Source organism: Myotis nattereri (assembly GCF_964212035.1).
Source record: "Myotis nattereri genome assembly, chromosome: 7".
Lineage (NCBI taxonomy): Eukaryota > Metazoa > Chordata > Mammalia > Chiroptera > Vespertilionidae > Myotis > Myotis nattereri.
In genome coordinates, this window is record NC_138082.1 from 30,198,990 (window position 1) to 30,225,259 (window position 26,270).

General features: G+C 40.2%; 1 protein-coding gene and 1 pseudogene across 3 annotated transcripts; one reads left to right on the plus strand and one right to left on the minus strand.

Annotated features, from left to right (window-relative positions):
- The first annotated feature begins 9,642 nt into the window (after positions 1-9,642).
- LOC308522704 (nuclear body protein SP140-like protein) lies at positions 9,643-25,506 on the plus strand. Of its 2 annotated transcripts, XM_081096239.1 has the most exons (6): positions 9,643-9,769; positions 10,775-10,946; positions 16,723-16,870; positions 17,794-17,962; positions 20,485-20,568; positions 24,873-25,506. In XM_081096239.1, the coding sequence occupies exons 3-6, from the start codon at positions 16,724-16,726 to the stop codon at positions 24,932-24,934; spliced, it is 462 nt and encodes a 153-aa protein (XP_080952365.1). In that variant the 5' UTR covers positions 9,643-9,769; positions 10,775-10,946; position 16,723; the 3' UTR covers positions 24,935-25,506. The 2 variants fall into 2 exon arrangements, with proteins under 2 accessions (XP_080952365.1, XP_080952364.1); XM_081096238.1 differs by lacking the exon at positions 10,775-10,946 and having other exon boundaries at positions 9,674-9,769.
- LOC308522705 (trafficking protein particle complex subunit 6B-like) lies at positions 13,285-13,730 on the minus strand (annotated as a pseudogene). Its single transcript has one exon. The product of its transcript is annotated as a trafficking protein particle complex subunit 6B-like (transcript).
- Positions 25,507-26,270: the final 764 nt, after the last annotated feature.

A 26,270-nucleotide genomic window follows, 5' to 3' on the forward strand; every position in this document is an offset into this window, starting at 1 on the left:
GGCCAACAATTATAAAAGAGATCCAAAAGCCTTAGAAAGATGTCATGACTTCACTCTGTACAACTGGAAATTCCATCCATGGGGTTACTGTGTCCTCAGATGCCTCAAAGACACCACCTTAACAAGGCAATAAAGGATGTACTGTTGAGACGGCAGCTGCATTCTTGAAATGCTCAGTCCAGACTATCCTATGTAGGTTGGAGTAATGAAGGACTGATTTACAGAGCTGGATTCCCTAACAAATGAAATGATAGGACTCCAGAATAACTGAGGCTAAGAGGCAGCATTAACTGCCACAGCAGGATGAGTAATTTGTGTAATGGGCAACAAGCTTAGAATCACAACCAGGGACCCTGGCCCATAGATGTCTAAGAAATTAGCTACTAGAAGATGCTGTTCTTACAGGCAAGACACATGAGCAGTTAACAAGGATATTAATTTATATATGTCATCAAAAGAGATTATAAATAGATGATCAGATGATTGAAATATTACTTCAATGAAAAGTCAACATTCCTTGCACACCTTCCAGACCTTAGCCAATTCTTGACTCAGAAGCTGTTGATGGCAGTTCTTACAAGAAAGGACTGTGCAAATGTATACCATAATAATTCCCTGAATTTTTCACCACAGGCACATATGGCCATTTATTCAAGTAACATATATGCAAAACAAAGAAAACTCACAGAAATTTTAAGGGTTATTGATACAGTATATGAGTTGATACCTTGGGACCCAAGACACCATAATGGCCCCTGTTAGAGTGTATGGAGGTAAGGTAATGTCTATCTAATGGTGAATCCACTCAATCTACAAATTTCCCAAGCTCTTAAATGTATAATCAGGACACACAAAAAGGTTTTTTTTTTTTTTTTAACCATTCATTTCTTAATCTATAAAATAACAATGACTCTCCTAGGAGAGACCAAATGGAAGACTCTGAAACAGAACTTTTCCATGGTGAACACAGTAGGTTAAAAGCAGTATTGTATTTCTGAGGAAGGAGGGAATGACAGAGGTTGGTGCCACCTGCTATGGTTGAAATATGAAAGGGTTATAATCCCCTTTACATCTTGATATGATTCAGTAGTCTGGCTTAGGAAAAAGCTAGATGATTCCTGGCTACTAGATAACTACTAGAAACTTAAACTATAGACCTGTAAAGTTTGGAAGAAGACATTGCTGACTTAAATGCACTCATACCAATACAAGGAATCAAGGATCACGAAGATTCAGGTGAACAGTACACTGAAAAAAGCAAAAATGACTGTACTCTAATAACTACCCTTAAAGAAATTAGATATATAAATTATCTGAAAAACATTTCAGAATAATCATCTGAAAGAAGTTCAGTGAACTACAAGACACTATATACAGACAAATCAATAAAATTGGGGGAGGGCAGGGGAGGGGGGGAAGAGAACAAAATGAGAAGTTCACCAAAAAGACAAGAAACTGTAAAAGTGTCCTCGAGCTGAAGAATACAATAACTGAACTAAAGAATGTAGTAGAGAGCATTAACAGCAAATCCAGTCAAATAGAAGCAAAAAAATCAGTGAACTAAAAGATAGGTTATTTAAAAGTATTTATTCAGAGAAGGAAAGAAGAGTTTAGAATGCCTACAGGATATATAAGACATTATTAAGAAAATCATATACTCATAATGGGAATTTCAAAGGACAAAAGTTAAGAAATGGACAGAAAATCTATTTAAAACAATAATGGTTAAAAACTTCCCATGTTTGAGAGCTGCTTGAGACTAGGATCCTGGCCTCAGTACCACCCAGTCTGGTCTCAAATGCAAACCAGGACCCTACAGCCACTGTGGACAGAGACCTGTGACTATGGCTGCAGATCCACAGACACCAGGAATCCAGACATCCTGGCTGCAGATTTCTGTGAGTCACAGAGCCCATCCCCCTCCCTGCAGGCTTGCAGCAAGGCCATAGGAACTGCTAGACCCTCCCCTTGCACAGGGCTGCAGCACCAATACAGGAATTTGAGCCTGGGCATGTGTGGACACTGGGAATCTGTTCCCCGCAATGGAATTGGGTGACTAAACCCCACGCCCCACGCTGGCAGTGCCACCTGACTTCAATACTGGCAAGCACACACGGAAGTCTGTTTTCTGCAGCACAGGAATGCACCTCCTGCAGACACAGTGCTACTATGAAACCCAGTCCCCCAAGTAGACCTGGGACCCAGACTCTCCATGCAAGAGGCAGCACTGAGCACCAGTGACTTGACTCTGTTTCTCATCACATGCACATGGGATCACAGATTCCCAGTGCATTCACACTAAGAGCCATTGACTCCAATTCTTGGCGCATGCACACACAGGGACACTGATTCTCTGCTTGAGGCCGCACCAAGCAACAGAGACTCTGATACTCGATTCTTGGTGCAGACACAGGGGAACTCTGACTCCTGGCATGTGCTAGGGGACTCTGATTTTTGGCACATGCCAGAGGGGTCTCTGTTTCAGTGAGGAGCAGGTGGGTCCCTGGTTCTAGGTGTGCGCATGAGGCCACATTGAGCACCAGTGACTCTGATCCTGGGCAAGTGTGGCTCCCACCAACCCATGGCAGCTACACGTCTTGGTGTTGGAGCTCTTCAGTGACACTCAGGTTGTGCAAAGCTCCCAATGCACACGGCCCAGGACCATGCAACTAGAAGTTTGAACCTTCTAGTAGTAGTCAGAATGGGGAGACGACACAATCCCCAGAGGAAAGAAAATGAGGAGTTGCCAAAAAAGGAAATAACTGAAATGGAAGCATGCAACATGACAGAAAAAGCATTCAGAGTAATGGTCATACAGTTCATACACTGGATGGATGAGAATATCAACAACCTATTTAAAAATCAGGAAGAAATCAAAAGTGATATAGCTACAATCAGAAATACCACGGGAGGTTTCAATAGTAGACTGGAAAAAGCAGAGGACCAAATTAGTGAGTTAGAAGATAAGGTAGAGAAACAAACTCAATCTGAACAGCAACTGGAGAAAAAAATCAAAAGCAGGAGAAGAACCTAAGGGAGCTTTGGGACAACATGAAACAAAGTAACATACATATAATATGGCTGCCAGAAGGACAAGAAGAGCAGTAAGGATTAGAAAATCTATTTGAAGAAATAATTACAGATATGGGGAAGAAAAATGTTACACAAGTACAGAGAGTCCCAAGCAAGATGAATCCCAAAAGACCCACACCAAGACATGTCATCATTATAATGGCAAATGTTAATGTCAAAGAGAGAATCTTAAGGGCTGCAAGAGAGAGACAGAGAGTTACCTACAAAGGATCCCCCATAATATTATCATATGATTTCTCAACAGAAACACATCAAGCTAGAAGGGAATGGAAGAAGGTATACAAAGTGATGAAAGGCAAAGGATTGAATCCAAGCATACTTATTCAACAAGACTATCAATCAAAATTGAAGGGGAAATCAGGAGCTATGCAGACAAAAAAGTCTAAGGCAGTTTATCACTATCAAGCCAGCAATGCAAGAAATGCTAAAAGGAATGCTGTAAAAAGAAGAAATAGAAAGGGAAGAAGGAAAACGGGCATAAAGTACAGAAATAGCTACAAACAAGTATCTATCAATAATAACATTAAACGTAAATGGACTAAATGCTCCAATCAAAAGACATCAAGTAAGTGAATGAATAAGAAAACATGACCCATATATATGCTATCTACAGGAGACCTACTTCAGAACAAGGGACTCACATAGACTGAAAGTGAAGGGATGAAAAAATATCTATCAGGAAAATGGAAATGAAAAAAAAAAAAAGCTGGGTAGCAATATTTATATCTGACAAAATAGACCTGAAAGTGAAGACCATAACAAGAGAAATAAAGGCCACTTCATAATTCTAAAGGGATTGATACAACAAGAGGACATAACCCTGGTAAATATTTATGCACCCAATGCAGGAGCACCCAAATACATAAAAAAAAACTTCTGGAACATATCAAAGGAGAGATTGACAGCAACACAATCATAGTAGGAGACTTTAATACCCCATTAACATCACTGGATAAATTCTCTAGACAAAAAATCAACAAAGAAACAGCAATCCTAAATTACTCACTAGACCAGATGAACTTAATTGACATCTTCAGAATATTTCACCCCAAAGCTATGGAATATACATACGTTCTTCTCAAGTGCACATGGGACATGTTCAAAGATAGACCACATACTAGGTCATAGCCAAAGTCTCTCTAAAGTGAAGAGGATTGAAATTATATCAAACATCTTCTCAGATCACAATGGCATAAAATTAGAAATCAACTACAGTAAAAACAATCACAAAAATTCCAACACTTGGAGGCTGAATAGCACACTATTAAACAACTAGGAGCCTGGTGCACAAAAATTTGTGCACTCTGGGGGCCCCTCAGCCTGGCCTGTGCCCTCTCACAGTCTGGAACCCCTTGGGGGATGTCCACCTGCTGGCTTAGGATCACTCCCCGGGTGATCAGGCCTAAGCTGGCAGTCAGACATCCCTCTGGCGGCCCGGGAGCCAGAGGGATGAAAAAATATCTATCAGGAAAATGGAAATGAAATGTCCACTTGCCAGCAGGGAGCAGGCCTAAGCTGCAGTTGGACATCCTTAGCGCTGCTGAGGAGGCAGGAGAGGCTCCCGCCACCATCACTGTGCTGGCAGCTGGCAGCCTGGCTTGTGGCTGAGCAGAGCTCCCCCTGTGGAAGCACACTGACCACCAGGGGGCAGCTCTTGCATTGAATGTCTGCCCCCGGTGGTCAGTGTGAGTCATAGTGACCAGTCATTCCCAGTCGTTCTGCTGTTAGGGTCAATTTGCATATTACCCTTTTATTATATAGGATAGAGGCCTGGTGCACAGGTGGGAGCTGGCTGGTTTGCCCTGAAAGGTGTCCTGGATCAGGGTGGGGGTCCGTTGGGGTGCCTGGCCAGCCTGGGTGAGGGGCTGAGGGCCATTTTCAGGCTTCCCACAGCCCCTTCAGAATGGGGGAGTCCTGCTGGGGTGCCTGCCCAGCCTGGGTGATGGGCTGATGGCCATTTTCAGGCTGGCCATGCCCCGCCATGACCCAAGCTCCCAGCGTCTCCTTTTTTTCTTTTTTTCCCTGGGATTTATTTATCTTCTATAATTGAAACTTTGTAGCCTTGAGCAGAACCCACGTCCAGCTGGAAGCCTGAGTTGCCCCTGGCAATCCAGGCTCTCTGCCCCTCCTTGAGTGGAGGCCACAGGTGGCTGGAAGCAGGTATCTGGGATTTATTTATCTTTTATAATTGAAACTTTGTAGCCTTGAGTGAAGCCCAGGGTCGGCCAGGGCAGGCGGGAAGCTTGGATTCCTCCATTGCTGGGGGCAACCCAAGCATCCTGCTTGCTCCAGCTCTGTGGCCACCGCCATCTTAGCTGGGTTAATTTGCATACTTGCTCCTGGTGGGCGTGGCTTAAGCATAGCAGAGGGATGGTTAATTTGCATGTTTCTCTTTTATTATATAGGATGAGTGGGTTACCAAAGAGATCAAAGTAGAAATAAAACACATCCTGGAAACAAACGACAATGAAAACACAACAATCTAAAATCTTTGGGACACAGTGAAAGCAGTCCTGAGAGGGAAATTCATAGTATTACAGGCCTACCTAAAAAAACCCAGAAAAACAAGAAAAACTGGTAATAAACCATCTAACTCTGCAACTAGAAGAATTAGAAAAAGAGCAACAAGAAAAGCCCAGTGTGATCAGAAGGAAGGAAATAATAAAGATCAGAGCAGAAATAAATGACATAGAGCCAAAAATATACAAAAATCAATGAAACAAGAGCCGGTTCTTAGAAAGGATAAACAAGATTGATGAACCTCTAGCCAGGCTCACCAAGAAGCAAAGAGAGAGGACCCAAATAAACAAAATCAGAAACGAAAGAGGTGAAATAACAACAGAACCCACAGAAATATGAAGAATCATAAAAAAATACTATGCGCAACTCCAACAAACTGGTCAACCTAGAAGAAATGGACATATTTCTAAAACAAATGCGAACTTCCCAAACTCAATCAGGAGGAATAAAAAAAAAAATCTGAATAGGCCGATAACTATGGAGAAAATTAAAGCAGTAATAAAAAACTTCCAACAAACAAAAGCCCTGAACCAGACAGCGTCCCAGGGGAATTTTATCAGACATTCAAAGAAGAAATAACACCTATCTTCCTCAGACTATTCAAAAAAATTCAAGAGGAAGGAGCACTTACAAGCTCTTTCTACAAAGCCAGCATTACCCTAATCCCCAAACCAGATAAAGATAATACAAAGAAAGAGAATTACAGGCCAATATCCCTCATGAACATAGATGCCAAAATCCTCAACAAAATTCTAACAAATTGAATTGAGCAATACAATAGAAAGATCATACACCATGACCAAGTAGGATTTATCCCAGGTATGCAAGGATGGTCCAACATCCGCAAATCAATAAATGTGATACACCACATAAACAAACTGAGAGATAAAAACCACATGGTCATATCAATTGATGCAGAAAAAGCATTTGACAAAATCCAAAAAAACTTTCTTGATAAAAACTCTTTCTTACCGAAACTGGTTTGGCTCAGTGGATAGAGTGTCAGCCTGCAGACTGAAGGGTCCCTAGTTCGATTCCGGTCAAGAGCATGTATGGAGATGTGCAGGAGGCGGCCGATCAATGTTTCGCTCTCACTGATGTTTCTAACTCTCTGTTCCTCTCACTTCCTCTCTGTAGAAATATCAATAAAATATATATTTTTTTAAAAAAACTCTTTCTTGATATAAAACTCTCAGCAAGGTGGGAATAGAAGGATCATACCTCAACATAATAAAAGCCATATATGACAAACACACAGCCAACATCATACTGAATGGGCAAAAACTAAAACCATTTCCCCTGAGAACAGGAACAAGACAGGGATGCCCACTATCCCCACTCCTCTTCAACATAGTACTGGAAGTACTAGCCATTGCAATCAGACAAGAAGAAGAAATAAAAGGCATCTAAATTGGAAAAGAAAAAGTAAAACTGTCCTATTTACAAATGACATGATATGGTACATAGAAAACCCCAAAGACTCCATCAAAAACTACTAGACTTAATAAATGAATTTGGCATTGTAGCAGGATAAAAATTAACACCCAGAAGTCTATGGCTTTTCTATACACCAATAATGAACTCACAGAAAGAGAAATTAAAAGAGCAATCCCACTTAGCATTGCAACAACAAAAATTGAGATACCTAGGAATAAACTTAACCAAGGAGACAAAGGACCTGTACTCGGAAAACTACAGGACACTGAAAACAGAGATAGAGGAAGACAAAAACAGATGGAAGAACATACCGTGTTCATAGATTGGTAGAATCAACATCATTAAAATGTCCATACTACCCAAAGCAATCTATAAATTCAATGCAATCCCCAATAAAATACCAATGGCATACTTCAGAGTCCTAGAACAAAGTGCCAAAAATTCATCTGTAATAAAAAAAGACCCCGAATAGCTGCAGCAATCTTGAGAAAGAAGAACAATGTTGGAGGGATCACAATACCAGATATCAAGCTATACTACAGAACCACCGTTCTCAAAGCTGCCTGGTACTGGCACAAGAACAGACATATAGACCAGTGGAACAGAACAGAGAACCCAGAGATCGACACAAGCCAGAATGCTCAATTAATATTTGACAAAGGAGGCAAGAGCATACAATGGAGTCAAGACAGTCTCTTCAATAAATGGTGCTGGGAAAACTGGACAGATACTTGCAAAAAAATGAACTAGGCCACCAACTTACACCAAACACAAAAATAAACTCAAAATGGATAAAGGACTTAAATGCAGAGGGGAAACCATAAAAATCTTAGAAGAAGCCATAGGCCACAAAATATCAGACATTTGTCGTAGCAATATAATTACCGATACAGCTCCTAGGGCAATGGAAGCTAAAGAGAAAATAAACAAATAGGACTACATTAAAATAAAAAGCTTCTGCACAGCAAAAGAAACCATCAACAAAACAACAAGAAAGCCCACTGCATGGGAAAACATATTTGCCAATGTCATATCTGATAAGGGCCTAATCTCCAAAATTTATAGGGAACTCATACAACTTAACAAAAGGAAGATAAACAATCCAATAAAAAAATGGGCAAAGGATCTAAATAGACACCTTTCAAAAGAGGACATTCAGAAAGCCAAGAGACATATGAAAACATGCTCAAAGTCACTAATCATCTGAGAGATACAAATCAAAACAACAATGAGGTACCATCTCACACCTGTCAGAACGGCTATCATCAACAAATCAACAAATGACAAGTGCTAGAGAGGATGCGGAGAAAAAGGAACACTTCTTCAGTGCTGGTGGGAATGCAGACTGGTGCAGCCATTGAAAACAGTATGGCGTTTTCTCAAAAAATTAAAAATGGAACTGCCATTTGACCCAGTAATACCACTTCTAGGAATATATCCCAAGAAAACAAAAACACCAATCAGAAAGGATATATGCATCCCTATGTTCATAGCAGCACAATTTACAATAGCTAAGATTTGGAAACAGCTTGAGTGCCCAACATCAGATGAGTACATTAAAAAACAGTGGTACATCTACACAATGGAATACTACGCTGCTGTAAAAAAGAAGGAATTCTTACTCTTTGCAACAGCATGGATGGATCTGGAGAGCATTATGCTAAGTGAAATAAGTCAGTCAGTGAAAGATAAATACCACATGATCTCACTCATTTATGGATAATAAAGAACATTACAAACTGTTGAACAAAAATAGACAGAGGCAAAGAAGCATCCAACAGACTGTCAAACTACAGCAGGAATATAGGGGAGGGTTGGGGGCGGCGCTGGTAAGAGATCAACCCAAGGATTTGTATGCATGCATATAAGCACAACCAACAGACTCAAAACACTGGGGGTGAGGGGATGAGGGCAAGTGCTGGGGGGTAGGGGAGGCCGGGGGAGGTCAGTGGGGAAAAGAGAGAGAGAGAGAGAGAGAGAGAGAGAGAGAGAGAGAGAGAGAGATACTATTATTTGTAATACCTTAAATAATAAAATTTTAAAACAAAAACAAAAAGAAAACTTCCCATGTTTGCGGAGCAAAATGGGCTTTCAGCTTCATGAAGCCCAATGGGCCCAATGGGTAGGATCTGAAAAGGACTACACAGATACACTTTATAATTAAAGTGCCAAAAATCAAAGCCAAAGAGAATTTTAAAAGCAGCAAGAAAGTCCCCATAAGACTATCAGTGACATCTGAATGGAAGCTGCTCCTGCTGAGGCTTCTGAAGCCCCTCTCTTTGCTATGCCCTTTGTTGCATGTCCCTCCTCTGTCACTGCCTCTCCTGACTTCCAGGGTTCCAGGCCCTATAGCTCCAGCTACTTCCCTGTTTTTGGTGTCTATATACAAACAAGAGGATTTCTGTGGGCTGCTCTTCCCCTGGCCTCCACGTGCTGACTAACTGTTTTTGTCCTCCATTCCTGCTGCCACATGTCATGATGGCTGAAAATCCCTGTGGGGCTGCAGGAGGAGGGAGACAGTGTCTGAAAACACTCAGAAAATTACTTTCACTTCTCTTTTCCCCATTTGGGTGGAGCCCTCCCAGGGTGAGTTCACTCACTTCTTGCTTAGGGCTTTGCAGCCACAGCGGGCCTTGGCTGGGGAGACTGGAAGGATCAGAGGTCCAGGCAGGACCCAGGGCAGGACGATGGCCAGTGGCGGCAGCGACCTCAGCACCAGGTCAGTCTCTGTCTCCCTTCCTTCAATTTTCTCGCTGGCTGTGCTGCTGCTTTAGTGTGTATCATTAGACACTCGTCTAAACCTTGACCTCAGTCCTGCTTTGCAAGGACACTTATGTGGAATGTAATGAAATACAGGAATACAAGTGGGAAAATTGGATCTTTAAGCTGCAGAGGGACAGCTGCTGGTGTGAGTGTAGCTTTCACAACCCAGAGGACTCATCTTACAGCTACTGCTCAACTGGCAGCCCATGAGGACTCAGCTGTCCTTTCTGATGCTTTGAGACAGCAATTTATTTTCTCATGACCTATGAACCTTCTGGTTTCCCTCGGGGCTCCTCTGACTTCACCTTGGTCATTTCAATGAGGAAACTTCAGAAAATACAAAATTCGGGGTGGCCCTGGCAGGTGTGGCTCAGTGAATAGAGCGTCAGCCTGCAGAATGAAGGGTCCTGGGTTTGATTCCGGTTAAGGGCATATATCTCTGTTGGGTTGCAGGTTTCTCCCAGCCTGGGCCCTGGTCAGGACATGTGAAGGAGGCAATCAATTGATGTGTTTCTCTAAAATTGATGTTTCTCTGTCTTTCCCTCTCTCTTACACCCTCACTAAAAATCAATGGAAAAATATCCTTGGGTAAGGATATATAACAAAAACAAAATTCAGAGTTAAAGCATGAATTTTCAAATCTGGGTGCCTTGGTCTTGTACCTGACCTGGGGACAGGTCAGCTCTAGGCCTATTCCCAGCTGTGGCTGAGGGTCTGGGATCTTCCTCCAGGGATCTTGATTGAAGGGAGTAAAAGGAAGAGGAAGGACCAAGAAACGAAAGACTAGTGCAGGCTGAGTATTTTCATCTGTGCTTTGAGTTTCTGCTCTGTAATGCATTATACCTCTGACAAGGAAAAGTCCAGAAATACTTTTTCTCTAATAATGGGTCAGAAATAACATTACTTAATATGTTTAATTTTTTAATACAAAAGAATTACATTTTACCTCTTGTCCATAAAGTTTCAAATGATATGCAAGTGTGTAGAGGAGAAAGTCCCCTTGACTTGCCACCCACTGCCGGGGTCCAACCCCAGCGGGTCCAGGGGTCCCCAAAGGTGTGGACGGAGTCGTCGAAGAAGGAATGACACGGAGACAGCGTTCAGTTGATCAGCAGCCTAGCCAGGATCTCCAGGCAAGTTCTGGTCTCTCTCCAGAGAGGTTCTGCTGTTTATTATCTTGTTACATCCGTATTTATCTCAGTTGATTTTAATCCTGTCAATTTCTATTACAAAGGTTAGGGCGTTTCTTATCTCCATTCCAGGGAGTAAAGATTATGTAGCTTAAGCATGATTGTTTGTAGTGATTAACTACCCGCCTGGCACTTAGTTAAGGAGTTTCATCCCCTCCCTGACTTCAGGGAAAAATTCCTACCTGGGGAAACAACCTTTCTCGGAGAGGTGACCTTGGTTAAAACACACAGCGCTAAGGGGAGCAAACATATTAAGAACAGTATGCTATATACGCCAGGTCCCTTGAAACATATGCTGTGCAGATGTTTCTTTCCTGCAGCGACTGTGTCAAGCAGCAAGGATGGACCGGCTTCCGGCAACCCACCTGAAGCTGTCAGTCCTGGCCCTGTTGAGTGTTGTGGGCGCATATCATTTTCTCTGCATTTACACATATAATTGATTTTCCTAAATAATTTGTGTCTTGTTTTTAAACAAATGGGATTTTATTGCATTTTCAGTTATTTTAGTATTGAAAATATTAGAGATCTTTTCACTTTAATAAACATTCTGATCTCCCTCATTCTTTTTTAAATATATTTTTATTGATATCATAGAGGAAGGGAGAGGGAGAGAGATAGAAACATCAATGATGACAGCAAATCAATGATCGGCTGCCTCATGCATGACCCACACTGGGGATTGAGACTACAACCCGGGCATGTGCCGGGACTGGCAATTGAACCATGACCTCCTGGTTCATAGGTCAACACTCAACCACTGAGCTATGCTGGCCAGGCTCCCTCATTCTTTTTTATAGCTGTATACTACTCCATGGGATCAATAATCCATAATTTTTAAGCCATTCTCTTCCATTGACAGACACTTAGGTAATTTCAATAAGCTATGATAACAACAAACTTATGCATATCTTTTATGCAGATATGCATAAGTTTGTCTGGTGTCAATAACCAAAAAATCAAATTGTCGAGGCAAAGAGTATAAATACTTACTTGTTTATTGATTCTGTTAAGTTGCCTTCTAAGTAACAGAGATTCATTTAGTTAATTTGCATTTTCTGATTACTTGGGAGGAGGAACTGTGTTTTGTGGTTATTGACCATTTAAATTGCCTCTGAGGTGAGTTGCTGCATTTTTTCTTGCCAATGTTATCATTGATATGATTGTCCTTTATTTGATAAGGGAGAATTTGCTAAATATTCTGAAAGTTGCAAGTTTACTCTCCTTTTCTTTTACTTTGTTTTTGGTGACTTCTATTTTATTAAAGATTAAAATTTAAATTACAGAAGTACTAGAGGCCTGGTGCACAGATTCATGCACTGGTGGGGTCCCTAGGCCTGGCCTGCGAGATTGCCCTGAAACCGGTAGTCCGACATCCCCCAAGGAGTCCTGGATTGCGAGAGGGTACAGGCCATTGAAGATACCGGGGTCCGATACTTTTGTTCTAAGTTATAAATTACTTATTCATGGTCTTTTAAAATGGATAGAAGCCTATTCAAATTATCTATTTCTCCTTGTGTGAATTTGGGTTCTTTGTGTATTTCAAAGATTTGGCCTATATTAATTGTTATCAAGTTGGTGGACATAGATTTGTTCATAGATTGCAGTATCCTTTTAATATCATGGGATTAGTTGTGATGATCCTACTTTCACTTCTAATATTGGTAATTTGTGCCTTTTCTCTTTTATTTATTAGCCTGTGTAAAATATATCAATTTTATTTATCTTTTTCAAGAACCAGTTTTTGTTTTGTGTATTTTTCTCTGTTGTTTTTCTAGTCCCATTTCACTTATTTCTTCTTTTTTCTTATGTAGTGTGCTGTTTGCTTTTCTTAAAATAACAAAAACAAATTCAGAAAGCAATCAAAATGTGTTCATTCTTACAAAAATGATTCTGGCTGGTGCATACTTTTTATGCTAATTTATCAAATCAAGTTTTGCTTCTCTATCTGTGGTTAAATATACATCCCTAAGCAAGTAGGAATGTTAAAATAAGGATTACATCTTGGTGTTTATTTGAAATCAGGATTTTTCCATTCTGAATAGTTTCAGTAAGTGTATGTTATGATAGAATGTCTCTTTATCTACTTTAACTTGGTCTATGTTAAATTGATAAAATACAACCTTAGTCCTGCTTAAGAGTACATCTTTCATTATAAAAGTTAGTAAATAGGATATATCAACAAAAATGTCCAACAATGTAATTAAATCATTGCTACTTGAAATACTTTATACATGAATAATTTAACTCTTTATACTGTTGAAGCCTTGCATTTCAGTATATTCTACAACTTCTGTATCATCACCTGAAATTTACAGGCAGGCATTGAAGATACCTTAGCTGTTACAATAATGTTTATCCCCAAGTTTGATAAGCTACCTCTGAGTAAGCCACATGTAAATGCTAAATATTTAGATGCAAGTTCTAAGTACTGTTTTCCTGCAGACATCTGAGTAAGCAGATGGAATTTATTGTTCTGAAGTACATAGATGCCCTGATGATTTGTCCTGAGACTGATGATTTGTTTCTTAAATACTACAGTCCAAGAAATTTTTCCAAATGAAGTTCATGACCTCTAACTCATACTTGAACCTCATGGTATCATTTGTAAACCTTTGTTCCTTGTCCCACTCGAAACCCCATGTTTTCCAGCTTAGTAATACAGCGTGCATTTTCCACCTTCCCCTGCTCTGCAGACTAGTACACTCCTGACACCATCTCTTTATGGAGAAGCAAAACAGCGCCTCCACCAAATCTCTTTTTTAAATTTCTTTATTGGTTAAGGTATTACATAGTTGTCCTTAAATCTTGCTTATTCTTTTTTTTTATTATTAAATTGGTTGGAGTGACAATGGTTAACAATAACATATAGATTTCATGTGTGGATTTCTGTTACAAAATCTGTATATTGCACCATGTGCCCACCACCAAAAGTCAAATCTTCTGGCACCTCATGTTAGGACCCCTTTCTCTCCCTACCCCCTTGCCTCGGGCAATCACCACATTGCAGTTTGTGTTCATAAGTTTCAGTTTTATAACCCACATATGAGTGAAATCAGGTGGTTTTTAGCTTTTTTTCTGACTCATTTCATTTGGCATAATGTTCTCAAGGTCCATCCATGTTGTCTCAAATGGCACTATTTCATTCTTTCTTATGGCTGAGTAGTATTCCATTGTGTATATGTACCATATCTTCTTTATCCAGTCCTCTGTCATAGGACATTTTGGTTGTTTCCATGTCTTAGCCACTGTGAATAATGCTGCAATGCACATAGGGGTGCATATATCTTTGCAAATAAATGATTTTGAGTTTTTTGGGGTATATACCCAGGAGTGGGGTTGCTAGGTCATATGGTAGCTCTGTTCTTACATTTTTGGGGAATCGCCAGACTTTCCATAGCAGTTGTAGCAGTCTACATTCCCACCTGCAGTGAATGAGGGTTCCCTTTTTTCCACAACCTCTCCAATACTTGTTATTGCTTCTCTTATTGGTAATGGCCATTCTAACATGTGTAAGGTGATATCTCATTGTAGTTTTGATTTGCATTTCCCTAATTGCCAGTAAGGTTGAACATCTTTTCATGTATCTATTGGCTCTTTGTATGTCTTCTCAGGAGTAGTGTATTTTCAAGTCCTCCACCCACTTTTTAATTGGATTGTTTGTTTGGTGTTGAGTTTTATGAGTTCTTTATATATTTTGGAAATTAAAGCTTTGTCAGAGTTACTGTTTGCAAATATCATCTTCCATATGGTTGGCTGCCTGTTTGTTTTGTTGTCCGTTTCTTTTGCTGTGCAGAAACTCTGATATAGTTCCGTTTATTTATTTTTGCCTTTACCTCCCTGGCCTTTGGGGTCAATTTCATAAAATGTTCTCTACAACCCAGATCCATAAGTTTGGTACCTATATTTTCTTCTATGTACAAGTAATTTATAGTTTTGGGTATTATGTTTAGGTCTTTGATCCATTTTGAATTAATTTTTGTACTGAGGACAAACTATAAACAGTTTCATTTGTTTGTATGTGGCTTTCCAGTTTTCCAGCACCACTTATTGAAGAGACTATCTTTACTCCAATGTGCATTTCTGGCTCCTTTGTCAAAAATTATCTGTCCATATATGTGTGGTTTTATAGCTGGGCTCTCTATTCTGTTCCATTCATCTGTGTGTCTGTTTCTATGCCAATACCATGCTGTTTTGATTATCATAGCTCTGTTGCATAATTTAAGTCAGGTAGCATGATTAAGCTCTGGTTTTTGTCTCCCTTTTGGCTCTGGCTCCCAGGTTCCAGCTAGTGCCTGAGCTATTTGGGCTGAGCCTCTGCTCCCTCAGTCCGCAGCCCATCCCTCATTGCTAGGAAACCACCAAGGAATTCACTCGGTTTCCTGAAGACTGATACTGGAGTGAGCCCCATACAAGGGCAAGCCCAGTCCATGGCCACCAAGCCCTCAGGCCCAATGAGAGAGTATTTAACTTATTTATTTCTAATTAATTTTTATTTTCTTTCCTTTCTTCTATTTTAGTTTTAAATTGCTCTTTTTTTGTAATCTTCTATTTCTAATTTTCTAAAGAATATATTTCTCATTAATCACTGCTTCTTCTGCATCACCACATTTTTATAAAATGTATGTTCATTTTAATTTAGTTCAATTTAAAAATTCTCTTGAGATTTTTCTTTTGCTCATGCTACTTAGAAGTATATTTTTCAATCTCTAAGTATTTAAGAAGTTTCAGTTATAGATCTCTGTTATTCATTTCTAGTTTAATTCCCTGGTTGTCTGAGGACATACTCTTCATGATTTCTATTCTTTTACATGTGTTAAGGTGTATTTTATGACCCAGAAATTGTTCTTATATGGTGAAGGTGAGTTTCCCTGTCATCTTAAGTCTGTGTACTCAGCATTGTTAGATGAAGTACTCTATAAATGTCAAATAGATCAGGTTGGTTGATAGTGATGTTCACATCAACTCTATTTTTATTGATTCTTGCCTGCTGGAAGTATAAATTACTAAAAGAGGGTGTTGAAGTATCAAACTTTAACAGTACATTTGTTTGTTTTTACTTGTAATTCTATCAGTTTTTACTGTATATAATTTGATGTCAAGTGTTCAGGTAAATGCATGTTAAGGATTAAGTCTTCTTGGAAAACAGAACCCTGGCTTCATATGAAACCCCCTCTTTCTCCTTCATAATTTTTCTGTTCTGAACCATCTTTGTTTGGAAATAATATGGCTTCTGCATCAATCTCTTGATTAGTGTTAGCATGATATCTCTCCATTATTAATATGAGGCTTTCTATTTAAAGGTTTATTATGTTGACAAGATATAATTTTTAAATATTTTCCGTCACTTTGATAATCACTGGGTTTTAATTGGAATATTAAGACCATTCATATTGAATATAAGTATTAATATGTTGAATTAATATCTATCATGTTTGCAACTGTTCTCTATTCATTGTATTTGTTCTTTGATTTTCCCTCACCCCTCTTTTTCTGCCATCTCTGGTTTTAATTTAAAATACTGCATGATTTCATCTTATCTCTTCTATTAACATATCATGTTTTCTTCTTTTTAAATGTATTTAGTGTTTGCATGGGTATTGCAATGCACATTTTAACCCACTTCCCTGCAGCGTAGGTACCTTCTCGCAAAGTATTCCCAATTCCTTCCTCCCTTCCTGCGTCTTGATGACCATTTTCTCATGGTGTCCTTTCTCCCTAGGATGTCTGTAGAAAACAAGCATATCTATGACATTGCTCTCTGCCACTTCAAAACACAGAAAGTCAAAATTTCAAATATAATAAAAGTATCATTTCCTTTCCTTGAACTTCTCCGTGACTATGGATTCATCAGCAATGAAATATATGAAGTAAGTAAGGTTTATTATGTCACAATCTAGTAAACCAGTGCCAAACTAAGTTATATTTTGATATCCTGGAATCAAACATCAGAGCATAACTAGATAACTGAGTGGCGACCCTCTCAAGTACTGCTGTAAGTGTTCTTATAAGGTCAGAAGGGAGAAGAGAAGCAGGCATTAGTGAAGACAGTTCTGCTCCTAACAGAAGGAACAGTGCTCCGTGGTGTCCCCTATAGTGGGGTGAATAGCACTAGAGATAGGCTGGGTGTGAAGTGGGTGTGCTACATAGATTTATAGTGCCTTGTAGGAATTATATACACAATATAGCATAAACTAGTATTAAATGTAATTGTAATGAATGGATAAGTTGAATGATTTCATTTAATATAATAATAATAATAATAATAATAATAATAATTGTTCAATGAACACCAATTTAAATACTTAGATCTGAAAACATTAAAATCCACAGAGAATTAATGTCTTCTTAGGAAATTTTTGAAAATAGATGCTTGCTATTCTTTCAACAACAGTTTTCAGTTCACAGGTACTTCTAGGCCAAGTCAGTCCTAGGGAAGGGATAAGGGGTGTCCAGTCAACAGAACAGCAACTCATCACCTGCTAAAACATTTGGCCAGGCTCTAAAAGGGCTACACATCACTTAGCTTTAACCTAAGTTGTTCTTCATAATTGCTCCTTACTCCTTCTAATAGATATTAGAACAAAGAAATTAGATATGAATGGGAATTTTCAAGGAGGATGAATTTAGTTATTTAACTAGTAGCCATACAAATATAGAGAAATTCTAAAACTGTACATGAGACCATAACTATGTTGGGAAGTTGTAATACATTAACACTAAAATCACTTTCTAGGGCTCTTCTGTAACTTGGAAATCTGTATTTATATTTTCCCAATTCATTATTTTTAAGAAGTCTAAGGAATCTTTTAAAACACCGGGTTTGGAACAGAAAACCATAATTGATGTTCTCAATGAAGTGGAGAAAACATTTAACCTGTCCCTTCTGGAAGCATTGTTCAGCGAGGACATCATGGACACCTACCCTGGTTTAAATGATATTTATAAAACCTTCAAAAAAGGTAATTAGGGCCCTGGCCAGTTTTGCTCAGTAGAGAGTTGACCTATGGACTGAAGTATCAAAGGTTCAATTCCTGGTCAAGGGCCCATACATGAATTGCAGGTTCAATCCTAGGTCCCAGTCAACAGTCATGGGGGAAGAAACCAGTGATGTCTCTCCTCCTCCTCCCCCTCCTCCTCCTCTTCCTCTTCCTCTTCCTCCTCCTTCTCCTCCTCCCTTCTTCCCACTTTCTCTCTAAAGAAGGTAATTAGGTTTATTACCTATTTTTTGATGTCCAGGACCAATTTTTCCCCAGAGGCATATATTGGATGTCTACCATGTGCCACAGAAAGTGCTAGGCAGTGGGGAGGTAGCAGTAAAGAAAACAGACATATCGTAGCCACTCAAAGCTTATGATAAAATGACTACAGTACAAATACTCACATGTAGGTCTGCTTAACTAGGTATCTTGACTCAGGACAACCAGAACCACAGTGGATTCAGATTTACTTAGACGGACAAATGACAGGAAATACAACATCTCAAAAGTGCGGCATCAGTTGCTCTTCTTCTTTGTAACACTTAGCAGGGGTCCTCATAGCAGTTCACCAAGTTGACTACAACCTACCTGAAGTGACAGCATAGCTATAGGTGCATGATCTGCCCTGATTTAGCCACACCATGTACAGGGGAGTCATTATGTCATGTACAACTTTGTAATTATAACTTTCAGAGACCCCACTAAGATACAAGAGTCACCAGGTTGAAGGAAGACAAAAAATAGCTTATAATTCACATCTAGTCCCTCCCAGGCCACATGCAATTTACCTACCTTCAGTCACCTGGTCATTTGAAACTCTAAGCTCAATGTTGGCCTACTAATTCAGAAGAAAGTCCACCTTTATCAGATTTCCAGAGTAATGAACAAGAAAATTAACTCAAGGTCAAATTTGTTCTTGAAGAAAGAGAAATGGTTTTATTAACTCATTCTCCAAAACACGTGTGATCAATAATCAATCACAAAACCAATTGCTCTGCCAGAAATGTTTTGATACTATACAAAACTATTAGTTTAACTCTCTACTTTTTCCCTGAGAAGGAATAATTTTCTACTTTTTCATTGGTTCTCAGAAAAGATGATGTCCTCCAATAATTTTTGTTTGACTTGCCTAGAAAACTTTTTATTCTACATGCTTTTGGTCTCGAAAAGATCTCCAGGTAATGATGGAGAATTCAAGAGAAAAATTACTATAATAACTGAGGAATGCAGATGATATGGGAGCAAGTTTACAGCATTAAAGGGTCCATGTGTCTGCAGAACAAGGACAAATTAGATTAATTTCAGAGTGATAAGCAGACTTGCAAGTTGATTCAAAAGGGATAAGAATAAAAAAAGAGTTTGGAAAGTCTGGCTTCCAAAACTAAGGAATTTGATGTTATTTGTTACACAGTAGGCAGACAGTACAGGTTTATTGCATGAGGAGGTATCCTGCCATCAGCCCTTAGGCGTATGGGCTTACTGCTCCCCTCAGTTTCCTCCCTAGACTCTTTAGGATATACACCAAGAATTTTTGCTGTATTACCTTCCTCCATATGTTTGCTGGGTTACCTACATAAAGAGTCTCTGGGCTGGTGCTGTGTTCTTCCCTCTTTGGCAATTCTCCAAACGTAACAGGCATCTTGGTACGTTCTTCAGGGTCACAATATTCACTCCCTGCTTGCAGCTTTAAGGAATATTCCTCTTTGACCTGGAATCTGGGTGCCCCAGGGACCTCTGTCTAGTTGTTCCCATGTCCTCTAATTTGTCTCTTTGGGAAGCACTCATCCTCCCTTACTCAGTTAAGCCAAAACCTTCTCTTGTCCAGCATCATTTTTAAAGCTTTTTTATACCCATAAAGCTCTATAGCAGTGATGGCGAACCTTTTGAGCTCGGCGTGTCAGCATTTCGAAAAACCCTAACTTAACTCTGGTGCTGTGTCACATATAGAAATGTTTTGATATTTGCAACCATAGTAAAACAAAGACTTATATTTTTGATATTTATTTTATATATTTAAATGCCATTTAACAAAGAAAAATCAACCAAAAAATGAGTTCGCTTGTCACCTCTGACACGCGTGTCATAGGTTCGCCATCACTGCTCTACAGGATCTTTGTTTTTCTCCCAAGGAAATCCCTCTGGTTTTCCTTACAGTTTGAACAGTTCAGCAAATGCATTTCAAAATAAATAGAATATTATTTATTTTGATATATTTGTTCCTGATCAGCTGAATATTTTTTACATAAATAACAAGCTCACTATGTTGCCAAAACTTCCTTTTCCTAACATTTCAGTGGCAACTTTCTGTGTGGGAAGCATAAAGGCCCCTTTGTTGGGTATTCTCTTTTCTGTCCCAGGGATGAAGAGTCAACTTTACCAATAGGATTGGGACCCACTGAGTGCTGAGTGACACAAGCGGTGGAAATTCCTAAATGTGTAATTTGAGATGACAACACTACTCCAAAGTGATCTCTAATTGTCTTCTTCTTATGCCCTCTCTTCAGTGATACCAAACATAGAACAGTTCCTAAAAAGTGATGGAGAAGAAAATGAGGAGAGGCCTGATATCCAACAGAGCCTTGAACAAGGTAATTTCAAACAGATAGAAACTGATTCTCCTCTGTTAAGAGGAAAGGAGAATGGGAAATGGGCCTGAGTCCTGAGTGGAGTTTGAGAATCAGGGAAGACCTGTTGAGGAGCATGGAGAAGTTCAGGAAGGACTTTTTCTATTAGCATAGAGTCTGATCCTGGGGGATGAGCTATGACAAGAGATCATAGGCCCAATAATCAAGACAGAGGAACAGGAACCCAGTATATCAGGAAATCAGATTTAAAGACAATACTGACCTGAAAGTAACTCTTATTTACAGAGAGGCCTATAGGAGAAGATCAGTGTGGAGCTGTGAAGGGCTAAGAACTATGGGCCCAAGGTTAACCTCACTAGAAGATATCCTGGATGATGACAATGGGGTTGATTTAAATGTGGTAGATGCTGTTCAAGAGCAGGAATATTCAAGGATATGGGCAGTCATATAGGGAGGGAAGAGAGGAAGTGGTAAGATGTGTAGGAGGAGATGTGGGTATTTTGAGAGAGGAAGAAAGAGAGAAAATGAAGGGCAGGAGAAAGGGGTAAAGTACACAACGATGACAACCATATTACTAAGAGCTCACTTATAAACCATTTACTCTGGCAGTTGAGGGCTTAATATTCACAGCTGCCCTTAGGGAGGAAGTATCATTTTTTGTCCATTTACAAAAAGGAGACTGAAATCTTGAGGGACCATGTATGTAGTTCGCCTGGAGTCAAATGAGGATGAACTCAGGCTTTCTGAACCCAAAGCCTGTGTTCTTAACCCTACACACACCCAGATAATCTCATAGAAAAGACAGAAAATTGAATCAAAAGTAGTGAAATATGTGCAGAGAGAAAGATACAAAAAAAAAAGAATACCAGGAGCTGGGGAAAGTACAGGAGAATCAGATACTGAACCTCATAAAAAGGCCAAGAAGACAGAGAAACAGACATTCAGAGAGAGGATGTGGTGTGAAGGGGTTTGGGATAAGGAGAAATGACTTTGTAGGAGGTAAGGGAAGCCCACCAATCAAAGGAAGTTTTAAGGACAAAAACAAGTTCCCCATAGCCATGGGTGACAAGAAAAGCTATTTGCTCGTTAATTATCTCAGTGAGATGGCAAGACTGAGGTCAGGTGGCAGCTGATGGCAAGTGTCGGGTAGATCTTCAGGTCCAGATGGGCTCTGTGTTGATACCAGCTCCTACCAGCCTGGGCCTGGACCTATTGCCCATATACCTGGCTTCAATTTTCTGTCTCTGTCTTGCTTGAATCTGGCTGCAATCTTGCTTTGACATCACGTCCAATGCTGGCCAGAACTGCAGCAAAGGTGGTGAGGTAAGGGTCATGAGTGTGTTCCCCCTGGGCCAGGGTCTCTCACCTGTTGGGTCCCTCACACAGGACCATCAACAAACCTCTCCCATCTTCTCTGGGGCACAGGCCTGCAGCTGCTCTAAAAATACCATGGAAGGCGTTATTGTGTAGCTTTCACTGGGATGTGTCATTTAATAAAAGATGTTCTAGCCCTAGCCAGTTTGGCTCAGTGGATAAAGTGTCAGCCTGCAGACCAAAGGGTCCAGGATTTGATTCCGGTCAAAAGCACATACTTGGATGCAGGCTCCTCCCTGGCCTGGGCCCTGGTCAGGGCTCGTGAAGGAGGCAACCAATTGATCTCTTCCTCTCACATCAGTATTTCTCTCTGTCTTACCCTCTCTCTCCCACTCTCCCTAAAAATCAATGGAAAAATATCCTTGGGTGAGGATTAACAAAAACAGAAAGAAAAAAAGAAATGATGTTCTAAATGAGTAATATATTTTTATAAAAGAAAAAAAATCTTTCACAATGATTTTGAAAGCACCTTTATATGTTTAGCAAATCACATTTAGTAAAAAAAATTTAGCATTTAAGGATATGAAACATATAACAAGCATCAGTCCCTATTCTTAGCCATTCATCTATAAGTGCAGCTGGTGTGATCAGGAATGTTGAGAGGAAGGAATCATGATGAACAATTTACAGAGATGGGATTCAGTGTGTGTGTGTGTGTGTGTGTGTGTGTGTGTGTGTGTGTGTGTGTGTGTGAAGGGTATAGTGTGTGGGGAGACGGGGTAATGACATTATAACCCAAATTATGCAATAAACTAACAATAAATGTATCTAAGAGTCTGACCCAGCAGGGATGGTTGACTGTGACATGAACCAGTGAGGGAAGGGCTATGTCACATTCACCATCCAAGAGGAGACTCCAAGGAACAATGGATGTGGCACAAAATATGCAGCCTTGATTCTATATTAAAATTTTTGGAGTTAATTTTTAAATCCTCTTTACATAAGTTACTTTGCATAGAAAAACAGTAATAAATGAAAAAATCTGAACTGCACTGAAAAAGTATTTATTCACACACTATTGAGGTTGGTGGAAACAGAGTGGATGGGTCGATGGAATCAATAATGAGCAGAGGAGGTTCACCATAGGGAAGGGGGGTGCACTGGTCCTGGGTGGTTTACTCAAGGACTCATTTTCTATCATTCCTGTTCTGCTCTGCCTTCTATCCCTGGCCACAAACCCCTGCAGTATTGCTTGCCAGCTCCCTTGCTACTGCTTCCTGGTAGATTCGTAACCTGGGAAACACAAGCAAAGAGTGGAGAGTGGGAGCAAGGGAGAAGCATGTTATTTCCCCATCAGCAGAACTTTAAAAATGACGGGAATGCTTAAGATGGAGAAAAGATAAAGAAAAAATTGATTAGAAGAGACATTCACGGGTCACAGAAATTGTAAAGAAACAGAATAGAACAGGACAAAGTAGGAAACATAACAGATAATCAATAAACTGGAAAATCAGATGGGGTACTAAGGGCCACGACCAGAGGGAGATAGGGAGACCCTGGGACCTATGTAAAGAGGAGCTCACTCCCTGCCCTACACACCTACAGTGCTTCACCCTAGACCTTGCTGGGCCTGGGTAGGCAATGATAAAATAATGTAGAAAATAAAGTATAAAGAGAGAAAAATACAGAGGGAAATGGATATCATAAATAGAAAATATGGGGGAGACACAAAGAGAACTATGTCAAGAATGAGTAAGAGACAATGAATGAGGAACTGGTAGAAAGTAGAGTAGGTAGAGAGGACCAGGCATTGTCTGGTTTGAGGAGACACCACAAAGAAGGCAAAAGGGGTGATCCTAACCCCATTGAGGAGGTAAGATGTACACAAAATAAAAATGGCCCTGAAATTCACTCAGATAAAAATGGGCCTCTCCTATGAGAAGTAGAAACAAAAACCAAAACCCACAGTTAAGAGAGGCCCCCCAAAAGACAGAGTTGAGCAGCAGGAAAGGACAGGGGTGGAAGGGCTTTCCTCTGCAGTGGACTTACAGAGAAAAGAGCTTGTTGGTTGTAGTGAGGATGCTCATTCTATTATGAGAGACAAGTGGATTCTTCATTTATTACAAACTTGGAGCTACCCCACCATGGAAACCAAATTCATTTCTGCTCTGAACACCTGATGTATATAAAGAATGAAAAAACATTTTTTAATTCATGAGTTGAATGGGAAGCCCAAGAAAGAAGTGACTGTGACCAGACTTCTGACAGTATAGGTAAGACTGACTGAAAGAATGTGTGAAGTGAATCCTGGTCCCAGGCAAGGGTCTGGGACGAGTTATCAGGACCTAGGGATACAGTTCTGGTGGCCTTGTTTAGAGGTAAAAAGGGGAGGTAACCAGTGCCTTAAGTAGTGTGCTCAGGATGGGGTACTAAGGGCCACGACCAGAGAAAAATGTCCCCAGTAGTTGAAAAAATAAACAAAAGAAAAAATGGTTGGTTTAATGTCAGAGAGACTATTTCTATGCAAGAGAAGAAAGTGACGGTTGTAAAGAAAAATAAAGAGTCAAGATATTCATTAGAAGAGAGAAAAATCATGCAGAACAGGAGAGATATAAAGACATACCATCACCAGACATAACTAGTGAAAATTATTTCACCCAATAGAAAAGTGAAGAAGTCAAATGAGAATGAAAGAAGAGGTAGAATGAAGGTGGGGATCAGAAATAGACTGAGGATGGAGAGAGGGAATAGAGTGAGGGTGGGGGGAAAAAGTGTGCTGCAGGATAGACAAAGCTGCCCTCTGCAAATGAACTTCTCCACCTTCTGGGTAGGACTTGGAGGAACCTGCAGGTCACACACATTCGGGCACAGACCAGGGGGACCTGAGTTAACTTAGCTTCTAGATCTCCCTAGTGCTATCATGAAGGGGTTTCCTGTCAGTGGGCTCCCTGGCCCCACCCTGAGACACTAAAGGGTTTTTCTTCTCTGTGCAGAGGTCGACAGCGAGGACTCCAGAGAATCCAGTGATGGAGATGAGCCCCCCGAAGCTTTGTAGACGAAAGGGGCCACATGCTAACCTGAAAAGCTCAGGGAAGGCCTGCATGGCAGTCTTGCAAACTCAGAGACCTAAAGGAACCACAAAGGATGGTCTGAATTAAACTTTAACTAAAAGCAGTTATGGTGGGTAGTTATATCCTAGGCCGGTATCTTCACTGACAAGGTCTGTGAGCCTTAACTGAGCCTATCTGTCTTTTTGCATCTATAATAACCTAGCCTTTGAAATGTCTAGGTAACTTATAACTTTCCATGGGGCACAACCTAATGTGCTGGGCACCAGGACAGATACCACAAATTCCTTCATTATCATGTTAATTGTTCCTGCCTAAGTATGTGTCCATCATTTTACTTTTTATCCAATCCCAGGGGTTTCCCCAGCTTTGCTTTCTCCCACCTCTCTAGTCTATCACCAATGGATTTCATGTAACCCACCTATGTCCCTTTCCTTTGATTGCAATGTATAAATACAAATATAACCCACCAATCTCTGGAGTGTTATCTCAATTCGTTGAGGTTCTGCTTCCCGGCATATGTTGACAGTTTGGCTCAAATAAACTCACAAAAATTCTTTAGAGGTTTCAATGGTTTTTATGTTAACAGCTTCCACCTCAGCATTGAAAAGGAAAATTGGTAAGGAGGTGAAAAGCTCAAGGCTTGGTCTGTGGGAACCTGAGTTAAGAGCTACTGTTTCCTGAGGCATCAATTCTGAGTTTATTCTGTACCATGGACCCAGTTTATCCTGGAATCCCATTCATTGCATTTTACTTGACTGTTTGAAATGCGCAGGGTAATAAGAAATTATTGAGTAGGAAACTGGTCTTGCAAGGCGTGTCAGGCCATAAAAACTGTGAACAATGTACTGCCCTGGGGGGAGAGGGGTGATTTTCACTGGACCTAGGACAGATCATTGGATATGGCCTGGGGACCCCCAACACCTGGGGGCCTTCCTGTAAGCCCACGATAGGGGGTGGAACTACAGTGGGGCCTTGACTTACGAGTTTAATTCGTTCTGTATAGGTCATAACTCAAATTACTCGTATGTCAAATCAATTTTCACCATTACAATGAATTGCATGCTGGGCTGATGTTGTGGCGTTCACTGTGACGTTCGCTGCACCAACTAGCAGTGAGGTATCTGATGCTGGCTCATAACCCGAATTTTAGCTTGCAACTCAAAGCTAAAAAATCGGCCGAGAGATGGCTTGTATCTCAAAAAACTAGTTAGTCGGGACACTCGTAAGTCAAGGCTCCACTGTATATCTGCAAGGCAATGACACCAGAAGGTTATAAAAAGTGAAGCCCTCTGCATGTTACTTCACTCTGATTTGGAAATT

Excerpts from the sequence above, each read along its gene's own strand:
- LOC308522704 (XM_081096238.1), top strand. The coding sequence starts at position 9,738 with ATGGCCAGTGGCGGCAGCGACCTCAGCACCAG. Across the intron at positions 9,770-16,722 it reads GGCAGCGACCTCAGCACCAG|GATGTCTGTAGAAAACAAGC; the intron begins GTCAGTCTCTGT and ends CTTTCTCCCTAG. Across the intron at positions 20,569-24,872 it reads CCAACAGAGCCTTGAACAAG|AGGTCGACAGCGAGGACTCC; the intron begins GTAATTTCAAAC and ends TTCTCTGTGCAG.